This window comes from Phaenicophaeus curvirostris, chromosome 1 (genome assembly GCF_032191515.1).
Source record: "Phaenicophaeus curvirostris isolate KB17595 chromosome 1, BPBGC_Pcur_1.0, whole genome shotgun sequence".
In the NCBI taxonomy this organism is placed as follows: domain Eukaryota; kingdom Metazoa; phylum Chordata; class Aves; order Cuculiformes; family Cuculidae; genus Phaenicophaeus; species Phaenicophaeus curvirostris.
Genome location: NC_091392.1, coordinates 172,603,677 through 172,623,888, shown reverse-complemented (window position 1 = coordinate 172,623,888; position 20,212 = coordinate 172,603,677). Strand labels below are relative to the sequence as shown.

General features: G+C 34.2%; 1 protein-coding gene across 2 annotated transcripts in view; it reads left to right on the top strand.

Moving 5' to 3' along the window:
* The window catches only part of TDRD3 (tudor domain containing 3), a 104,542-nt gene extending 85,114 nt beyond the window's left edge, over positions 1-19,428 (top strand). For both annotated transcript variants that reach the window (XM_069880569.1, XM_069880578.1), the window contains 3 exons: positions 11,018-11,154; positions 14,582-16,777; positions 17,657-19,428. In XM_069880569.1, coding sequence (XP_069736670.1) covers positions 11,018-11,137 — 120 coding nt within the window. In that variant the 3' untranslated portion in view covers positions 11,138-11,154; positions 14,582-16,777; positions 17,657-19,428. The remainder of the gene's footprint in view (positions 1-11,017; positions 11,155-14,581; positions 16,778-17,656) is intronic.
* The last annotated feature ends 784 nt before the right edge of the window (positions 19,429-20,212 follow it).

The following is a 20,212-nucleotide window of genomic DNA, read 5'->3' as shown; positions in this document are numbered from 1 at the left end:
CTGTCTCACATGAGTTCAAGTTCCAGTCCAACCTCAACAAAGATTATCTCCCAACCTGGGAAAGGACTTCCTTCCCTATCAAGGAGGGAAGGGAAGTACTGTGAACATGAGTAAATTGGTGTGAATATGGGGTTATTATTTAGTGCTTTTGCATTATGTAGACATGGAAAAGATTTTTGTGGTGTTGTTTTTTTTTTTTGCTTTGATCCTACCTTTGTGACTCATTATATGTAGACTTAAAATTTGTTCAATTTTATTAAATATTAGAGCTTTGTTCTATCTTGTAGCAGTTTAAAAAGTTCCTAATATTTGTAAGTATGTTTTGACCATCGTAATTTTTTGACCATGTTGTATAACTTGAAGGATGCCATGGTCTATTTATTTTGTAAAGTAGTAGTTAATAATAAAAAAATAGGTGCAGTTCCGCATATCTTATTCCAAAATGTAAGCGTATGGCATAAATATAGTGTGGAGGTCTTGACTTTCGAGTGAAGATACTCCCCTTTTTTTATGGGTATATTCTGAGTTGCTTCATGGACAATTTCATTTTTAAGACTTTATTAAATTGTTATATTTCTGCACTACTTGCAAGCAGTTCTGGTTTGTTTATATTCAATTAGGAATTGGGTTGTATTTGTTTTTTTAATTTTTTTTCCTATATGTTTATTAACTACCTATTACCATGCTTTACTTTCTTTTTTTGGGGGTGGGGGGGGGTGGGGGTGGAGATGTTGGTCATTCACAAGTAAAATCACAGACATTTATTTATTGGATATGCATGTGTCTTTGATGATGGAGATTTGAATGCCAAATTTTGTCATGGGTGATTGCACACAGCATTCCACTTCACTTAAAATGTCACCTAAACTCACTGCTTCCCTGTTTTGGCTCTGATAATGGTTTTGTGTCCACATGGCATAGTGTTAGATAATTTCTTATACTACTATTTAGTGTTTTCTTTTTGAATTTTTTGTTGGCAGAATTTTCTGATTGCAGACTAGAATAAGACCAGCGATACAGCAAATATTTCCCCACCCCACATGGATGTTTATGGTTTTGATTACAAGTGCACTTAGTGAAAGGAAACTGAATGCTGAATTTTTTTTTCCCCACGTCTGTGCAAGTATTCCTTTTGACTCTGTGTTCAGGACTGTGTCTGTGTTACCATTGTAAACCAGACCTTTCCAGAAGTCCTCATTCAACTTGGTGTTCTGAAAAAGTGGGTGAACATGTATTTATTAAAAAAAAAAAGGCTGGGGAGAGGGAAGGGATAAGGGTTATATGGTGAAAAGGATGAAGATGGACCCTGAAGTTGCTGCTGTTTTCCAAAACTGGACACAATTACTCCTTATATTAAAATTACTACTTATGGCACAACTATGTATAGTGTTTACTGCTACTGATTTCATGTTGGTAAATGAATGTGTTTTCTTGAAAAACTTTCTACTTTCATATTGTGTTCTTTCTTCTTGCTGAATTGAGAAAACTCGATGTGTCTGCTGGTTGCGTGTTATTTATATAGCAGATCTCACTTCAGTGTGTATCTACTTTTGTCTTAGAAATTATTAAAAATAAGCCTTTAAATATTTTTAGTTTGATATTGGTGCTACTCAGTGTGAAGAAGCTTTTATTAATAGAATTTGGTATTTCTGTTTTTTCTTGTGGATGTGCTATGAATTGCTTAAATATATATTTCTAAGGAACTTTTAAAATTCATTATTTTTTTTCTGTATTAAGAAGATGGTGACAACTTGCGGGAGGGAATGTGTGTTTCAAGCACAAACCTCACAAGAAGAGTTGCACATTTATTTTAATATATGCCACAGGGAATGACTGCAAGTACGAATAACCTGTGTGATATCCTTAAGGAGAATGGATAAGCTAGCAAAATGTCTGTAGGATAATCATGCCCCAGGCTTACATTATCCTATTTTTATGGAAATGTAATTGGAATGTAGTCTATTTAGAAAATAAATGAGTGCTTTGTTTGCAGTCTGATTCCAAGTTAACTGCTGTGTTGCTTTTAGTGGCCTCTGATTTAAGTATGTAAATCTCTTCCTTGTCCATCCATCTGTGTCTGATTTTTTGTGTTTTTTTTTTTTTCTAAAGCATCTACAAATTTTCTGTCATTTGGTAACTAATATTTAGTGCCTCATTCAAAACTCAGTGTTTTCTTAGTAGAATTATGTAAGAATTAGCTGTGTTTAAAGCTTGACTGCTTTTGTTGCAGTTTGCTTTCAACAGAGGCAAAATGAGATAAACCTAAGTAAGGATGTTAATAGTGTATAACCTTTTTTAGGATTACTGAGACATTTACATATATTTTGTATAGTAAATTAATGTGTATTAAGGCTGTAGTTGATAAATTGCTGGCCCTGAAGAATGTTTTATAGAATTTTACAGAAACTGACCATGCAAATGTAAAATTGTTTGACTTCTGATGTTTTGTTAGTGAAAGGCAACAGAAAAGATTTATTATCATTTATATATTTCTGATGCTAAAGTAAAGATTGCTCAGGGAAGTGTTATCTTGAAATTTTCATTTTAAAAATGAAAGCCCAACAGATTTTATGGCATAGCTCCTTGCCATCTAGTTTTATGTACTATATTTACAAGGGTCACAAGTAAATGGGTTTCTGTGTTTGTTCAGTGGGGACAAACACATGCCCTCGTAAGGTTCAATTCCTTTTTCTAAGTGTATATCAGGAAAACAAATGGTTTGTATATGTTCTGGTTGTTTTATTCTGTTTGTTTTTTTTTTTTTTATATGACATTGCAGCAAGTTTGTTTTAATGAGTTATCAGTACCTTTTGAATTGGATATTAGGAAAAAAATGGATATTGAGAAGAAGTTCTTTACTGAAAGAATGGTCAAGCATTGGAAGAGGCTGCCCAGGGAATTGGTGGAGTCACCATACCTGAAGGCATTCAAAAAATGTGTAGATGTAGCACTTCAGGACATGGTGTTAGTAGGCATGTTGTTGTTGGGCTGATGATTGGACTTGATGATCTTGGAGGTCTTTTTCAACCTTTATGATTTTATGACTGCTCCTGCATTAGGGAAGCCATTAACTGCATTTTTCTGTTGCATAAAAGACTTGAGAGCTTGAGAGTAGAATGTACTATTTTATTTGTATAGTACATCAAAACCTCATACAATTTTGGAAAGAGTAGAAGAGAGAGAGATGACACTAATATAGTAGGTTAAAATGTATGAACGGGTAGGAATGATTCTGGCTATATATAGAATGGCAAGAAACAGTAATTGTATAGTTGCAGTTGAAAGTCTCGGGAGGGTTTTAGTAAATCATCCAATACCATACAGGAAGTCAATTGTATCCCTTTAAAGGCAGTTAAAGTTTTATTAAGATTTTCCAGTAAATCTCTTGGTAGTTTCCATGGCATTGCTGTTTCTATCGCCACTGTCTTATATTGTATAGCATAATATAGTGTTTTACTATAGTGAAGCTAAAGCTAATAGGTTCAGCAAAGCTAATAATGGTTTTGATGTAAGTCAAATGAGTTATGTATGGAAGAGTATATATGTGGTGTACATGTGTTTATACACATTTCTGTCTTCTGTTCTAATTGTGTAATGTTCTAATTATGTAGTGCTTGTAATGTCCAATATGTCATTAGATGCTTGTGAGATTGTGAATTTCAGATGGGGGGATGTGTATAGCCTACAAATACTTCACAGTTGTTTATCCTGCTTATCCTTTACAGACAGAAAGTAATACCAATGTACCAATGCAGTTGGTAAGAAATATTTTTGAAGCCCTATGTGGTCTGATGGAGATGAGTGGTGGTCAAATTGAAATTTCCTCAGACATATAGTATTAGGAGAAGTTTAAAATTAGGTTGAATTAAAAGTTATAGAAAAAATTTACTTTAAAATTAAAATATTTGCTTTTTGAGCAGACCATACAGATGCTTATCAATTCAGGATAGAAGTCAATTGCTTTTTAAAAAGCCATTTAGGCAGTAAGGCCAAACATTGCCAGTGTATGTGTTCTTTCATTTTCTTCCTGTTCCGTACTTTACAGTAGATTCTGATAAGTCTGTTTAAATACTCCATACTTCACCAACTTGATGCTTGTAGCCAGAAGTCAACACTAGAACAGTACTTTCTCAATGTAAAAGAGAAAACTTTTAGAAAGCACACTTAAATATATTCTTTGTTTTAGAATTTTTGTTTTGCATTTATTTGAATAATTTGAAGATGTAGTCTTGGTGTTCTATGTGTTTTCTATATGCTTTTCTAAGACTTGTGTAAATACGAAAAATTTTCTCATCCATTATAGAAAATAAAGTACTTATTTTAGCTCTCTGTCACCTCAGTAAAATGTATCTTGATATCTAGCAATTAAATATGGAGAAAGACAGAGAGACAGTGGGGAGAGATGAAAGAATGAATGTAGCTTGAATGTTAGAAAATGCTTATCACCTTTCAGATGTCTTGTGATTTTTTCCCTTTCATTCATGATTCAAGAATGAAGAAATATCTGATTCTTTGGTTTTGAATTGTCTTTTCCTTTCTCTTACTTTATTTTCAGAAACACCATGTAAAGGTACAGTTTTTATTAGAAGTTATTGCTTTTTGTCTTTAGAATAATTTAAAATTAGTTAGAAGTGTGGACAGTCTATTTTAAGTTCTAGATTTGCTTACAAACCATTGCAATTATTTTTAAATTTAAAAGCTGTTGTGCTTTATAAGTTTCAGAAAAAGGTGATGTTTATTAGAAGTAAAACCATAAAATGTAGAACTAGTGAACAGTACTATAAAATTACACTGTATTGGAAGGGAAGAGATGATATTGAGGGTTAAATTAAAAATGAAAAAATCTTGAGTAGTTTTAGTTTTAACTCTTTGTGTTTAAATAGTAACTTTTGAACCAAACTGACATGCATGCACAGAAATGTGCACATACTCTGATAAAAGGTCTAAGTTCCACTGCAACTCATAAGTCATTATCCTTTGCGGAGATACTTTTAATTGTTCTTCATTAATTTTATCTAATGTTGAAATCCTTTTTACACACGATTGAATAAAGGCAGAATAATTGCACATTCCATAAGATTCTTCCACCCCAATCCTGACCATCTTCCCTTCTGAACCTGCATTATTTAGAAGTTGCAACTGTCCATTTGAAACAGAAAGGCCAAGTGGAAAAAAAACATTTTCAGTAGTAGCAAGACATTACACGGGTGCAACTGCCTATGGCATTACAGCCTTAGTGTCTGAATTGGTTGTAAATTTAAGAATGTGACATAATTGATTCCCTTGTTTAGCTACAAAAGATTTAATTGTAGTGTGCTGATACACTTGGAAAGATCAGTGCAAGAGTTAAGTAACAATAGTAATTGTGTATCTCATCATAAATGTCCTAAATGGCATATTGAAAGATTAATTTAAAAAAAAAATATGTATTATACTGTAATGTCTTATATGATGTGTGCATACTGAGTATATCTTTCTGAAAATATAATGCTACCCTGGCTTCCTTAAAGGCATATTAATAGGGTTAAGAGGTTTTATATAAATTAGCTGACAGCACTGAGGGGTCAGCTCTATGCAGGTCTAACACTATAACCTTGACTCCCACTTGTCCTTCTTGCTTGTAATTTAATTTGGAAATCTGTATGGCCATAGGTCCTCTCCAATGCAGATATGTTGTGTTCTGTGAAAAAACTATGAGTATCTGCAGTTTCAGAGAGACTACTCTGTGAGAGGAACTGATATTTTAAGTAACAAGCATAACTTGCACAGAAAATTGATCAAAAGCAAATATGTTGAATTATGCTGTAACAGGCACTTCAAAAAAGCTCTTGTCACGAAGCCGGTACTTGGTTAAGATTCTTGAAAAATCAACAGTGGCAGTAATTTGTCTTTTACTTGGCATTTTCACACCTCATTTTGTAGAAATTTTTGAAATTATGCCCTGAAGCCTCTCCAATATTGCATAATTTTAAACTTGTGCTTGTAATAAATGATAAGAACAGTTTCTTCACAAAAAAAAAATCAGGAAAAACTATTTTTCACAAAATCCTGTTCTCATTCTTAGTTATAATGGAGTGCTAAGAAGAAATTTAAGTGCTCACATAAAGTGAAAGTTTAAGGGAATACTGTAGAGACTTCAGACCATGATATTTTGCCTTACAAATATAGGATATGTAGTATATTTCAATTTAAATATTTAAGTTTAGCTTTTTATAAGAAACTTGTTAATTTTTGATTATGGCCATAGCGTAGTTGGGTTTTCTGTTTGGTCTAGTTTTTTGATATATCTGGAAAATCTAGTCTATTTTTGCTGCATTCAAGCACAGGAAAGTAGAAACTGCAAAATTCAAAGACTAAACTACTCAAGGAGATCAACACTGGATGATTAGACAAAAGAAACAACTTTTGAGAAAGGAGCTTAACCAGTAAAACAAGATCACTTGGTGTGTTAACAGCGGGAGACAGCTGTTGCCAGCATAGTAGGCAGTGCAAAGAAGCATTAAATCTGGACTGGGAAATGGGAGTTGAAATGCAAATGAAAGAAAAGTTCGTTTTGTGAGGAAGCCAACACTCTTTCTTTGTACTGAATCCAGCAAGTTTTCTGTGCATTTTGTCTGTGAGTAAAATTAAAACTGTAGCTTAAACTGTTATACAGTGGTTTGACATTACTGAAATGGAAAATGTCTTCTTTCTTTGCCTTCTGTCTCTTCCTTGTCCCATGGTTCCAGGCCCCATGCTGATCCTCATGCCCTCTTGCACAGGCTCTGATGCTCTTTCCTTAATAGCCCACAGAGAGCTATAATTGAAAAGCCTTAGCAGAAGGGCCTAGTGGGTAGAGGAGAATTTTCAGTCGATAAGCAGGAATAGATAGAGTTAACCAGTTTGTAGGTGGAGAACTGCTGGAACTGCTCACCCATGACTTACAACTGCATCCTAAATATGCAAGCGGAACGTTCCGCAAAGCTTTTCTGTAATGCATAACTTCTCTCCTGCTCTTTACTGTCACCCAGCTGTTCATTGGTCTTAGAAGTTATACAAGGACAATGTTTAAAAAAACTAAAAAAAAAAAAAATAAAATTCAATGAGAAAGCTTTTAAGGAAATAGAAATTTACTCTGCTCTAATACTGTTAATTTTAAGAGTAGATTGGTTGTTCAAGTGTTTTAAGTGCTGGATTTAAGACTTTATTCTGTAGCCATGAAATCTATTCTATTTTTTAATGTAAAAGCATGCTGGTAGTCACTAGGCTGAACTGAAGTTACGTGCTGATTCACTAAGCTCAGCTAATAAAGTATGGTGGTGGTACAAGTGCTTCAGAGAAATGGGTCCGAAACAAAAGCACTGAATATGCATATATTCCCATTTTATATTTCTCTTATTCTTTTATGTCTTACAAAACGGAACAAAGATATTAAATAGCAGGAGATTTTTACAGCAAAATTTTGAATAGAAGCTGAAATTCCCTATGAGTTATGCTTCCCTGTTCACCATCTTTTCTTTTAAATACCTAAAGAATGCTGATATCCTCCATTCTCTCTCTCATGTATTTCTAGTCTGTTACTGCAATAATTTGTCTCTGGGATTCATTGTTGGCATTGTAAACCTTTCATTGCTTTTTGCTATGGATCTGATAGGTTTTGTTATCTTTTGTAAATGTGCTTAGTGTTATCATTTAATCTCAGATATATAGCTCTCGGTAGGCATTGTGCAAGTGCTAGAAACATCAGTCCTCAATCCTGAAATATCAGGTAAATAATGAATAATAAGCTGAAGGATGGAGAATAATAAACTGAAGGATGGAGATAATAAAATAAATGTTTTTGGAGTAACGTACAAATATGAAACCTCTCCTGGCAGTAGAAGAAGAATGAGAATGCTCTAAGAGAGATTTGTGTCCACCTTTGTTTTCTAAAACATAGACTAGATTTTACAAGGATAAGGAAGTAGGAAATGTAATAATTTAGAAAGAGTCACGAAAAAACTTATAAATTGAAAGCAAGAAGCCAGAAGGTTTGGAAAAATAAATTTGGTGGCATGATATGTGACCTAATTGATTGCAAAGTTATAATAGACAGCTGAAGTTTTTAGATTGAAGAACAGAAAAACCAGGAAGTGAACATTACAGTTGTTAAGCTTTACTTACAAAGGATAGATGCTGTTCCAGAAGAGGGATGGAAGCATGGGGTGAAGAGATTTTAAAGTAAATTTAGATAAAGGCGATCCTAGAATAAAATCCCTAAGATAAAAATAAAATAAAACAAAATAGCAATAGAAAAGGATGAGTGACTAGTAGTAGTTGGTTGAGGATCAGTGATCGAGAAATAGTGGAAGAAAAGAAATGCAATTACTTGCAAAACAAGAAATAATTTTTAATAAAGATAAGGCTTGGAATTTTTTTTAAAAATATTATGTTCAATTAGGATCAAATATGAATAGGTAAGACCCAAGAAAGGACTGTCATCTGATGTGAAGATGGTAGTCTTCAGTAAGACAATCAGGAACTCTCTGTGAAGAACCACTGTGCATAATGAAGAATGTAGTAAAAGTTAAAAGATGTTCTGTTGCACATTTGTTTGTTGCTTTCCTTGCCTTCATTTCATTCAGAACCTCAAGGAAGTAAATATGATTTCACTCTTGTGTATTAATATTATTAATAGGAATGTGTGCATATCAAGCTTTTTGTCCTATGTGTGAAGGCGACTCCACCAAATTAAAAACGTGTGAGGCAAATTCTAGTTTTAATTTGATTTTACTGAATTCAAAGGATCAACAACATTAACTCCTAGATCTGATAAAGATTTACTGCTCTAGAAATGTACTTAGATATCCTTATACTCAGAAAGAGATTGGCTGTTACAGTCGAGATGCCATGGAGTATGCTATGTAATTTCTTTCTTTTTGAGCAAAGACTGCCAAGGTTACAAAGAAAAGATTCATGACTAATTTGCTACAGTCCCTTGAAAACACCAATATGCATTGCTAAATTTTCAGTTATGCATATATATGCCATTTACTTTTCCAGTGTTAGAGAAGTCCAGATACTGGGCACATGGACGTTCACCAGTTTATTCTTGAAGAAGGAGTTATTTTATGTTAGATTGAAGCTTTGGCAAAGAATTTTAAGAAAACTTGCAATTTCATCTTTCTTTACTCTTTTGGCACACAATATGGAACTGTTTTCAACTGCTTAGGTTTCTTGGAGCATACTAAAAGAGCTAAAGGTATTTAGACCACTTTTGGCATCTAGCTTACCTTTTAACGTTTTGATTCTAGTGCAGCTTGCACTGTCAGTGATGGGAGATTACTTCACATACTAATTTGGTGTTTTGTACTAGGGCTAACAGTATTGCAAACTGTATTTTTTGTTTAGGCTTATGTATTTCTATGGGTTTTTTTTCCTTTTGGCTAATCAGTGTCACTGAACCTCTTTACATGAGGGAATCGATAGTGCTGCAAGAAGTTAAGAGGTACACTCAGAAAAATAAGATTTATAGAATCATAGAACAGTTTGGGTTGGAAGGGACCTTAAAGATCATCTAGTTCCATCCCCCTGCTATGGGCAGGGACACTTCCCTGAATTTCATGGTTCTCAGCCCTTGGCTACAGTGAAACGAAAATATGTAAATCAATTATGCTGTATTTCAGTTTTCTTCTACAGTTACTGCAGACTCTCTGTAGTAGGGCTTAATGTGTTATTCTGGAAATACAGCTATGATCACAGACTTGCCCTATAAATAGGGTACATTGCCATGAAGAAGAGATGTTTTGAGAATAAGACCTGACTTTTCACATCAGAAAAACTTAGGCTGTAAATTTTCCTTGCTGTCTTTTATAGTGGAATATTTTTGCTGCTGTGATTTGCTTGCTATTTATTGCTGCTCTCTTAAGACATTTCCTGGGTGTTGGAATTGTTGACTAACTTTAAATGAGTCATTCAGTGTTTTTGGTTTGTTTTACCATATGTTCCTGTGTTGGGAATGAAAGAGAATTAAGAGTTTTGCAAAGTACTTCTTCCGAAAAGTGGATTTCTTACAGCATCCTCCCTCTAGGCTTGGTGTCTATTACAGTAGTGCTAGGATATTAAAGAAATGAAATTATAACTGTTTCCCTGAGACACCATGTGACAGTCATACTCAGGTACAGAAACGCTTTTTTCCTCAGCCCATATTTTTCTCCTGTTTCTCTATCAGATCTAATGCTCTTAAAAATTCTTCTCCAACACTTAGCACTCTCAAATATTCCATCAAATCATTGTTTTCCCTTTCAGTATTTCTTGAACAAAGTAAATATGTAGGTATTTTAATCTTCCTTTGTAAATTCTTCAGTCTGTTGGTTATTATTTTTTTCTCTGAAAAACCATGTAGTTTGTCAATAACTTTTTTGTATTGACATCCCTAGGAGTGAATGGAATATTGCAAATATGTGATTACTTCTCTTTTCATTATTCAGAGGCTATATCTAAGTTGCTCTCCACTGTACTTGTACATTTTTTTCATTATTACTGCATCACAGATTTTTATCTACTGTTTCAGATCTCTGTTTCTACTATGTGTATTACCAGATACTGTTCCTTGCATTCCACACACATTTCTAAACTCCTAAAAGCTAATATTTCTCTTGCTCTGGCAGATTATTGAAGTTATCGTGCTTGTCAAGTTTGTTGCCTCTATGACTCTTATACATTCAAATAAAATTATTTTCTATGCTTTTTTCCTGAAAATATTTATTAACTTATATTGCTGCCCTGGGGACTAACTTTTGAAATTCTCCATCTTGGTTTTTTTTTTTTTTTTTTTTTATTTCCTAGGTTTGAAAAAACTCGCTCCCATTATCTCACTTATTTTATTAAGTGGTTATCAGCACAGAAACAGTAGTTGCTTTGTGTGTATGAATTCATTCATATGTGTATATGTGTGTGTGTGTGTGTTTGTCTGTGTCCTATGTATCTATGCATATGCTTACTCATCTATAATGCATTTACCTACTCTTCCACTTAAAACAATGCTATTTGCCTGCAGGAGGAGGAAGAAGAAACATATGAGCAAACTCTAGAATTCCGCAGAGGAGGTGATGGTCAGCCAAGACGGTCCACACGACCTACTCAACAATTTTATCAACCCCCAAGAGCTAGGAATTAATTAATAAGAAATAAAAGGTAAATATATGATCTTGATGTTTAATTTATGGATTTAGCTTTCAAGAAAAGTAGACCCTGATTGTCCTATACTTCAGTGTTCTTCAGTCTTTGTGAAGTTTGTGAGAGAACTTTCTATAAATTTGCCAGTAGTTGGTTGTAAAGGAACCCTAGGCATTGGGTTGCCGAAGGTGAATATTTTGAACAAATAAATTATTGCAATCACGATTTTGTGAGTAAATGGACAACTTTAAAATTCCTGGGAAAACCTTGATTCTCTCTCTTTTTTTAAAAAAAAAAATTATGCAACAGCATATGTATGACTGACTTTGGTTAATAATGGTAATCTGTTTATAAGGAGCAGGCGCAGAGCAGTAATTGCTAAACCTACAGAGAACTTTTGATATTAAATCAGTGTTTTGTCATATAAGTGGAAGTTTTATGGCAATGTCTTTTTAGTTTAGAAAGCCCTTGTTGCAATCACTTCTCTGGAAGATATTTGGCATATTGGTTCTACATTTTTTTTAAGAAATATTGATGTATTTATGACAGAAGTTGGATATTTCTGTTTCTCTGGATTTTGTGGCTGTAGGAAGAGATTTAATATACCTGTTAGAAGAGGGAAGGCAGTAAAAATGCTTTGGCAAACACCTTTTTAACTTTTCTTTATGTAAGGACTTATGTCATCTGAGGAAGCTTTTACTTGATACATTGTCACCTGAGAGAAGCAACAAGTTTCTCTCATCGGACTAGCGGCTTCTCTGAAATGAGCAGCTGCAGTCCCTCCTGAACTCAGTATTTTCTGTCTCTGCCCACTGTCCCACGTTCTACATTTTATGAGCCGTTTATGTTAATAGATACTGTTTCTGTTGTTTTGTTTAGCATGGGAAGGAGAATTCGGAACACTAAAATCTAAAATCTGTTAGCTCACCATTGAATGAAGGAGGTAAAGGCCTAAGAATCTTTACGTACTCTGAATCTTAAGGTTATATTTGCAGCTATATTTTATTAAGCAGAAATGAAGGGATTATGTGTCATCTTCAGAAAATACAGAAAAAATAATTATAATTCTTTTACTCAACAAATAAAGTATGCTGAACTGCTTTAATTTTACCTGTGTATCTTCTAATTCCTTAATTTTCAAACATTGATTAAAAGTCTGTTCTGAATAAAGAAAGCTTTGTGAAGTTGCATGGTATTTCTACTACCTCTACTACAATGTGGGTTTTTTTGTCTTGAATCTGTTTTTCTTTTCTCTACTAGCCAATTTATTTTTACTGAGCTTTTTTTAGTTCCTTTCCTTGCTCCAGTTCTCCATGTTCAGTTGGCTTAATAGGTGCTGCTAATCTCTGCAGATTTCGATATTTCTGACATGTAGTAGCATGTGATTTTAGTTTTGTGATCATATGCTAGAATACCCTTTTCATTTGACAGACTACCGACAATATAAGAGCAAAAATGATTCCTTACTCTCACCAAGTTAACAATTATTCTATTTTTGCTTATATCATTCCATTTTCTTTTTTAGTTAAGTGTATCAATCACTATTAATAAGCGTGTCATGAGATAACTTATGCAGAAATAATCCTGACATGTGCACTGAGCAGAGTTCTAAACCAGCTCAGCTGGCTCAGAGGAGTGTCACTGTGATCAGCCGAATTAAATGTGCTCAGTTTAGAGAGCAGTCAAAACCAGGGAGGTTTTTTTGTGTCTTGAGAAATACTAAAAAATATTACCTATAGTTTTACAGTATAAATCTGGAAAACTGTATTTGGCTTTGGTCAGCTGGGGCAGGGGAGAAAACAGACGTCCAGATAGAGAGATAGTAACTCCTGTATCTCAAGAAGAGCAAATGAGTTGTTGGTAAGTAAGGAACAACCTTTCTAAGGCACAGGTGCTTGTTCTTTACAGATTTTCTTATACCTTGCTCTGAAGATTCTAACAGGGTTCTGATTTAAATGTACAGCAGACTCAGTATCAAAGCTACCTACCATAAAAATAGTTCAAATAGTATTGTTTTCTTCAGACTTCTCTAAAAGGGGGTTACAATCAGGTGATAAGTAGTTCAGTTATATAACCTTAAAAGCATTGTCAACAAGAAGTAATGGCCTCATCTAGGGGGGAAAAAAAAAAAAGTTACGATATATTTTGGAAAACATGTCATGAAGCTGAATATAATTTCTCAGCAAATACTAACTTTGCTTTAAAGAGAAGAGAAAGCTCCAAAGGGACCTTATTGCAACCTTTCAATGCTTAAAGGGGGCTTATAAGAAAGATGAGGACAGACTTTTTAGTAGGGCCTGTAGTGATATGATGAGGGGTAATGGATTTAAACTAAAAGAGTGGTGATTCAGACTAGATAGAAGGAAAAATTTTTTTATGATGAGGGTAGTGAAACACTGGAACAGGTTGTCCAGAGAGCTGGTAGTAGCCCCATCCCTGGAAACTTTCAATGACAGCTGAAAGTCTTGAGCAACCAGATCTTGTTGAGATCATCCCTGGTGATTGTAGGAGGATTGGATTAGATGACCTTTAAGGGTCCCTTCCAACCCAATCCATTCTGTGATTCTGTCCTTCTGAAGAGCTTCTTGCCACACTATTCTACACTTTGAGTATTAAAAACAATTGCTTCAGAATTCTAGGAAGTCTTGGCTTGGTGTTTATTATGAAGACAGAGTAATAGAATAGTCATGTTATGGTGATTCTATGATTCTAAAGGTAGGGTGATCCATACCTCACTGTGGTTGCTGTTGACATACAAATAATTGTTTCTTAATATCGAGAAGTGTGAAGTGGAGAACATTAACTCAGAATTTTATCAGAGCACTGCATTGAGAGCCCTTGAACCCATTCTTGGTTGTTCAGGATATGATTCAAATACTAGCTTTACTAGGTCTGTAAAATAAGACACTCTTCCTAGAGAATCAAGATATAAGAATTTAACAGTAATAAAAATACATCCTAGGTTTGCGCCTCCTGTATAGCATGTCATGAGAATGTGAAAGAGAAGGGTAACAAGTAATCAGAAATGAGTGTTTTGAAGCATCAGAGCTCTTGGAGAAGCTTGAAAGAACCTAAAAGTGTGAACTTATAACTGCTTGGTCATTTTCTGTTTCTTGGGTGTTCCTTTGCTACTTCATGACAAAATTAATCTACACTTTGTCACACTTGCTATAAAATCTATATTGAAGACTTACCAATGGAGAGAGTGCATTTTTGTGAGAAGTCATTGCCAGAAAGCATTCTTTACATGTATCATATTTATTGTATTAAAGTGCATCCTTCAGATTTATTCTTTTAAAGACTTAGGTCTCTGTAAGTGGTGAAAAGCAGATATCCACTCTTTTGGAGGAAGTAAATGAAATAACAGTAAAATGTATGTAAAGAGCCGACAGTTTTAATGCTTATCTATTGGTTTGTTGTTTTTTGTTTTTGTTTTTTCGTTCAGAAACCTTCTTCGGGTGAGGGGAAAATTCACTGGCAGCTCCAGCTTGCTGAAGACTTTCAGAGGAAATTCTGGCTTTTTCCAAGCAACAGGATGGAACAAAGAAAGCTCATGTGAGCAGAAGGAATTTGGACCTGACACCATAAAAGACTTTTTTAAAGTTCTTAGTTATATGAGGCTGAATACTTTTTACATATGAAAGAGGCAACTTGTCAATGCTGCCATCAATAAAACCACAGTGCACTATTCTATTCTTTGCCTTGTATTCTTTTTGCTGAGCCTTCGTTGTTAGTTAACATAATGCTAATGTATCATTTTTTTTTGTTCTACTATTGTTTCTAGTAAAGTAAAAGTAAAACATATTTTCTCAAAAGCAGACAGGATTGGGCCTTTAATTTAGATTTTAGGCTAGCATTAGTGAAACGTTAAAAATTTTCAGCTAACTGTTGTACAGTGAAATTCTGAATAGATTTTTGACTGCATTTTCTGTGTTTATTTTCCAAAGTTGCTGAAGGCCAAATTACAAATTTGCCTATTACGTTTTTCATGATGTGTGACTAAAGGGTCAAAGGGGAGGAAAAAAAATTGTCAGTTTCAATAGTCATTTTCTAAATAATCTTAGGTAAATATTTTCTTTTTTTAGGAATATTTATATTACAGAAATAGAAAAATTTTTAGAAGGAACAGGAAAGTTCTTTAAACAAAAAATACCGAAAGGTACATAAGAGTATTTTAAACATGTATATGTGTATACATGCACACATGTGCAATCTGTTGAATAGTAGGTTCTAACTTTCTTGTAGCTTTAAACTCTGCTTTCATTGCTTCATTTTATTAAATTGTTCCAACTATCACTGACGCTTAAAATAATCTTATGTCAAACTGCTTTTCATTCTATGCTGTATCTTTGAATCTTATGTGTTTATGACAAATAGTTGAAATTCCACCATTTCTTTAGCTGAGAAGCACTCAAGATCTGTGTACCATACAAATTCTGTCTAAGCTTTATTCTGATTGTTTAATTAAGATTGAACTATGTTTTGAGGTAGTTCTGTAAAGACAGAATTTTACATGAGATATGTATTGATGATATAAGTTGTACAATTAATTCTACTGAATTTCTCTGAGTGCTCATACAAGACTCTGGCTAAAACCTGGTTTATTTGGATGCAAAGAAATTTTATACTGATAATGTAATTGAATGTATTTGCAGTACACAATGTGGATTACTGTCCAAAGGCATTTAAATTTTACCAAACACACAAATATTGCATAATAGTAAGGAACAATGTGTTTTGCTGCCTTAATGGATCTTAAGCAGCTTCTTGAGAATTATAATGCAACTCATTACTAATTTTAAAGAAATTTGGAAGCTTAAAACGTGAGCTGTACAATGGTGAGGTTCTTCACTATCAACTGACACACAATAAATTTTATGAAGTTTGTTAGATTTAAGTTAGAAAACACTTTCCAAATGCTATGAATCATCCCGGTCAGTTCTGCTAAATTGTACCAGCAAATAAATAAATTGTAGATCTAATACATTGGATGTTGGATGCTTTACTTCAAGAATTATTGCCACGACCACTGATAGCAGCTATTCAGCTTCCTAAAGTGATGCAGCCATAGCATTGTTTTAAAAAGCAGTTTTGATCTTATTTTTTGGGGTTTGGCACAATCAGTGTGCCAAAGCAATTTTGCTATTAAAGTAACTTTTCTATTCTTTTGAGCTATCATTCTTGCTGTGAACTAAATCATAAAATTCAGAAAACTACGGTCTGATTTAGTGAAGAGTAAAGAATAAAGCCTACTTATGTAAATTTGAAAACTGTATTCTACAGTGCAGCATTCCTCTGTATGGGTTGTGGCACATGAAATTAGGACGTGTATGTGCAGCTGTCAGTAGGCAAAGGAAATTTATTTGAGAATATTGTTTTCACTGGTGCTGAGGGAACTGGAAAGCCAGAGTAATTGAACAACTGGAGTCTCCTTGAAAAGACGTGTTGTGTTTGTGTGGTTTCCTTTGTGTTTTGGTTTCAACTGAAATAACTTGTTTTAAAAGCTCTGCCTGTTTAGGATCCGAAGAATCAGTGACTGAGTAGATTAAAACTATTTACATCACCCTGTTCTGAAAAGCAGGATTTCTTATGTTCAATCTCATTGATACCTATGTCTGAAAGCAGCACAATGATAAATTAGGTATGTATATAAATTATTTTCTTTATTTATATAATGCATCGAAACCACACATATAATAATTTGCCAGTCATAATGTAGTAAATTTTACACACACAGCAACAACATTAATTTATTTAGGATTCGTGTTCAGAAAAAGTTACCATGACTGGATAGGTTTCCAAACCGAGCTAAAAGTCAACTTCTAATTTGTCAAAAGCAAGAGCAAAAGCAAGCTTCTCATCAGGGCAACGTCTGTGTAGTTAAACAGAAAAAAGGCTGATAAGGAGCACTGGATCTTGATCGTGCACAGAGTTATTTACTAGCTTGATTTCTGACTCTGTTTTGGAGTGTTCTTCACTAGCTGTTTCCAAGACAAACTTGTTAAAATATTTACGTTTTGCAAGCTGGACATAAACCAATCTGTACTTCTTGATCTGCAGATCCCTGGTCCATGGCCCTCCTTTGCTAGGGCTATAAATAGAGCTTGTGAGAATTTCTATCGTGAATTTATGAATGCAGTTCTAACTAGATGTTTTCCTTGCCGTGGACTTTCATATCTATCTATCTATCTATCTTTTTTTTTTATTTTACCTAGAGGAAATTAAAAAGAAGTTAGAATTTCTGGTTTAAGTTATTCTTAAAGCTATGTGCCAAGTTTGTAATAGTATGATTGACTATTTTTTTTTCACCTTTATATTGTTGAGATGTAAAATCATTTTGAAACATAAAAGTAGAAAAGTTTTGGTTTTGTCTTACATGTTTTCAGGCTTTTTAATCAAAATCTGATTCAAGTTGTCATGTTTTGAATTAGAATTCTTCCTTGGACTAATGTCCTCTGATAGATATTCATATATGTTTTTATATATATGTTAATATAGCTTTTTCTTTTGTCATTAACAGGTGCTTTCTTATTAAGGCTTTGAGGATTACTTGTCACTCTTCCAAGAAACACTGCTGGAATCTCTCTGTAATGACTTGAGCCTTATGCCAATGAAACTTGTTGACAATATGGCTTTCCAAGGCAGTATTAACAACATGTATTTCCATTCTGTGGTAGAAGGTTGCTATCGGAGGAAGGACAAATCTCCACCAGAAGAACTTAACATCAGATGAAGAATGAGTAAAGGTTAATGGAAGATGAAGATTTAGCTTGAGGTAAAACTGAAGAGACATTTGCGAGAGAACTCCCAAACAGACAAACAAGCTAATGAAGGTTGATCTAACGTTAGCTGGTAGCTGAAAGAATCTGGCAGTGAAGGGTAAACAGTCCTTTTCTAGTGTGATGGTTGGAGGGGACTTCTTCGTACAGGAAAATCTCCAGTGCTTTTGTGCATAGACAGGAACGTATTGTCTGGAATGATTGTCTATAGATGCTTTCTTGAAGAAGAATCTTATTTTGGCTGTCCTCTCATCACATGACTTGATCCAACTCCAGTACAATCTAACTTTTTTGAGAACTATGTCAGCCTCAAGACTGGCTAATGTCACAATTTAGCTACCTCAGTTTAGCTTTCTGCTTGTTAAACAACTATTGAGGTGTTCTCTTGTTCTTGGTTTGTTTTTTTTTTCTTTTCTTTTCTGCAATGTTTTGGAGCAGCATGTTACAGCAGAGTAGCTAAACTACAGAGGGTACTCCAGACATGTAGGCTCTGACCTTTTCATAGCATGATATGCCTGTGAAAAGCTTTGTGTATTAGTGGTATTCTTCAAAGCAATGATAAAGACTCATAATTCTATTTTTTTTCTTTTTTTCCATATTAATTTCATATCTATTGCTTGTGTTGGCCTGCTCTGGATTTAAATTACAATTTTGTTTGGGGGTTTTGAGAATGATACCAAGTTATTTAAAATGTAAAGGTAGAAATTATATCAAATTTTAATTTTCCCAAAAGACTGAGAGGCCATAAAAAGCCAGTTTCCATACAGACACATTGGTGTTGATGGGCATAATTGTATTCTGGAAATTACAGTGGTATGAATGAAACCAGAACCTAGTATGTATTAAAAATAAATCTTAAATATGTTCAAATAAATAGGGACTGTAGGAAGGCAAATGATTAGGTAGATGGTAGCAACAGAGCAGGTGGTCTAAAAAAAATTCTGCCGCTGTTCCTAAAGAAGATGTTTGCATTGATATTATCGTGCCTTGTAATATTTAATGCAACTTGACTAATCTATTTCTGTCTTAAAATGGATGCATAGGTAAGTATTGTGCAGAGATATTAATGTCATTTTCAGGTAGTTTATTATGTCATGAGATATTGAATGCTTTGCTTTTGTACTATCTAAACTGCAGAGGTTAAAGAACATGAATAATACTTAATAGCTGTTTTATAGTCAAAGTAGTCTGAACTCCCAAGTGTATTTTCTTAGTCATTAGATGAATGGCTATGTCTCTCTGAAAACAGCTATAATCTTACATGGCTGTGCACAGATTTAAGTCTCGATTAACCATCTATTTTGTGCTGATTAATCTTCTGTAGCTATTTAGCAAATGAACTTGGGTTTTTACAATAATAATAAAAGTAAAAATCAGAGTACATAATGGATACTCTATCATTTTGACATGCCACAAATGAAAGTGATTTTTGTATGGGGCTAGAATAGCATATACAAAATCAGTGTTCCTTGTGCTATTTCAATGAATAAAAAAGCTTTTTTTCAAAATTGAATTTTTGTTAATGTAAAAATTGGAATCCCTCCCTCACTCCTGACAATTAAAAAAGATATCAACACAATTTAATGGATGGAATAAGACGGATAATCTACTCTGGCATTTCACTGCTCTTCCCATGTCTGTCTATTTGGGTATATTATGGTCAAATGCTCCCAATAACAGTTAGTCTTCATGGCCAGGTACAAAATGTGTTTTTTACTCCAGTTGGTTGGATTAAAATGTATATCAAAACTTAGTTTAGCATTGTACTTGGTGAAGTTTTTGATAGGAATGGTTGGACTCGATGATCCAGTGGGTCTCTTCCAACCTGGTTATTCTATGATTCTATGCTTCTAAGTTAAGATATATCATGCTTTAATCAGGAGTTGGAGCTATAGCTGGCTTTCAGTGTACAATGGAATTCAGCATGGAATCATAGAATGGTTTGGGTTAGAAGGGACCTTAAAGATCATCCAGTTCCAACAACACTGCCATGGGCAGGGACACCTCCCACCAGACAAGGCTTCTCAGGGCCCCATCCAACCTGGCCTTGACCACTTGCAGGGAGGGAGCATCCACAACTTTCCTGGGCAGCCTGTTCCAGTGTGTTCACAACTGTGATTGTGAAGAATTTCTTCCTAATGTCTAATCTAAACCTTTCCTCCTTCCAATTTAAAGCCATCCCCCTTGTCCTATTGCTAAATGTCTTTGTAGCAAGTCCCTCCCCAGCTTTCTTGTACACCCGCTCCAGGTAGTGGAAGGCTGTTACAAGGTGTCCCTGGAGCCTTCTCTTCTCCAAG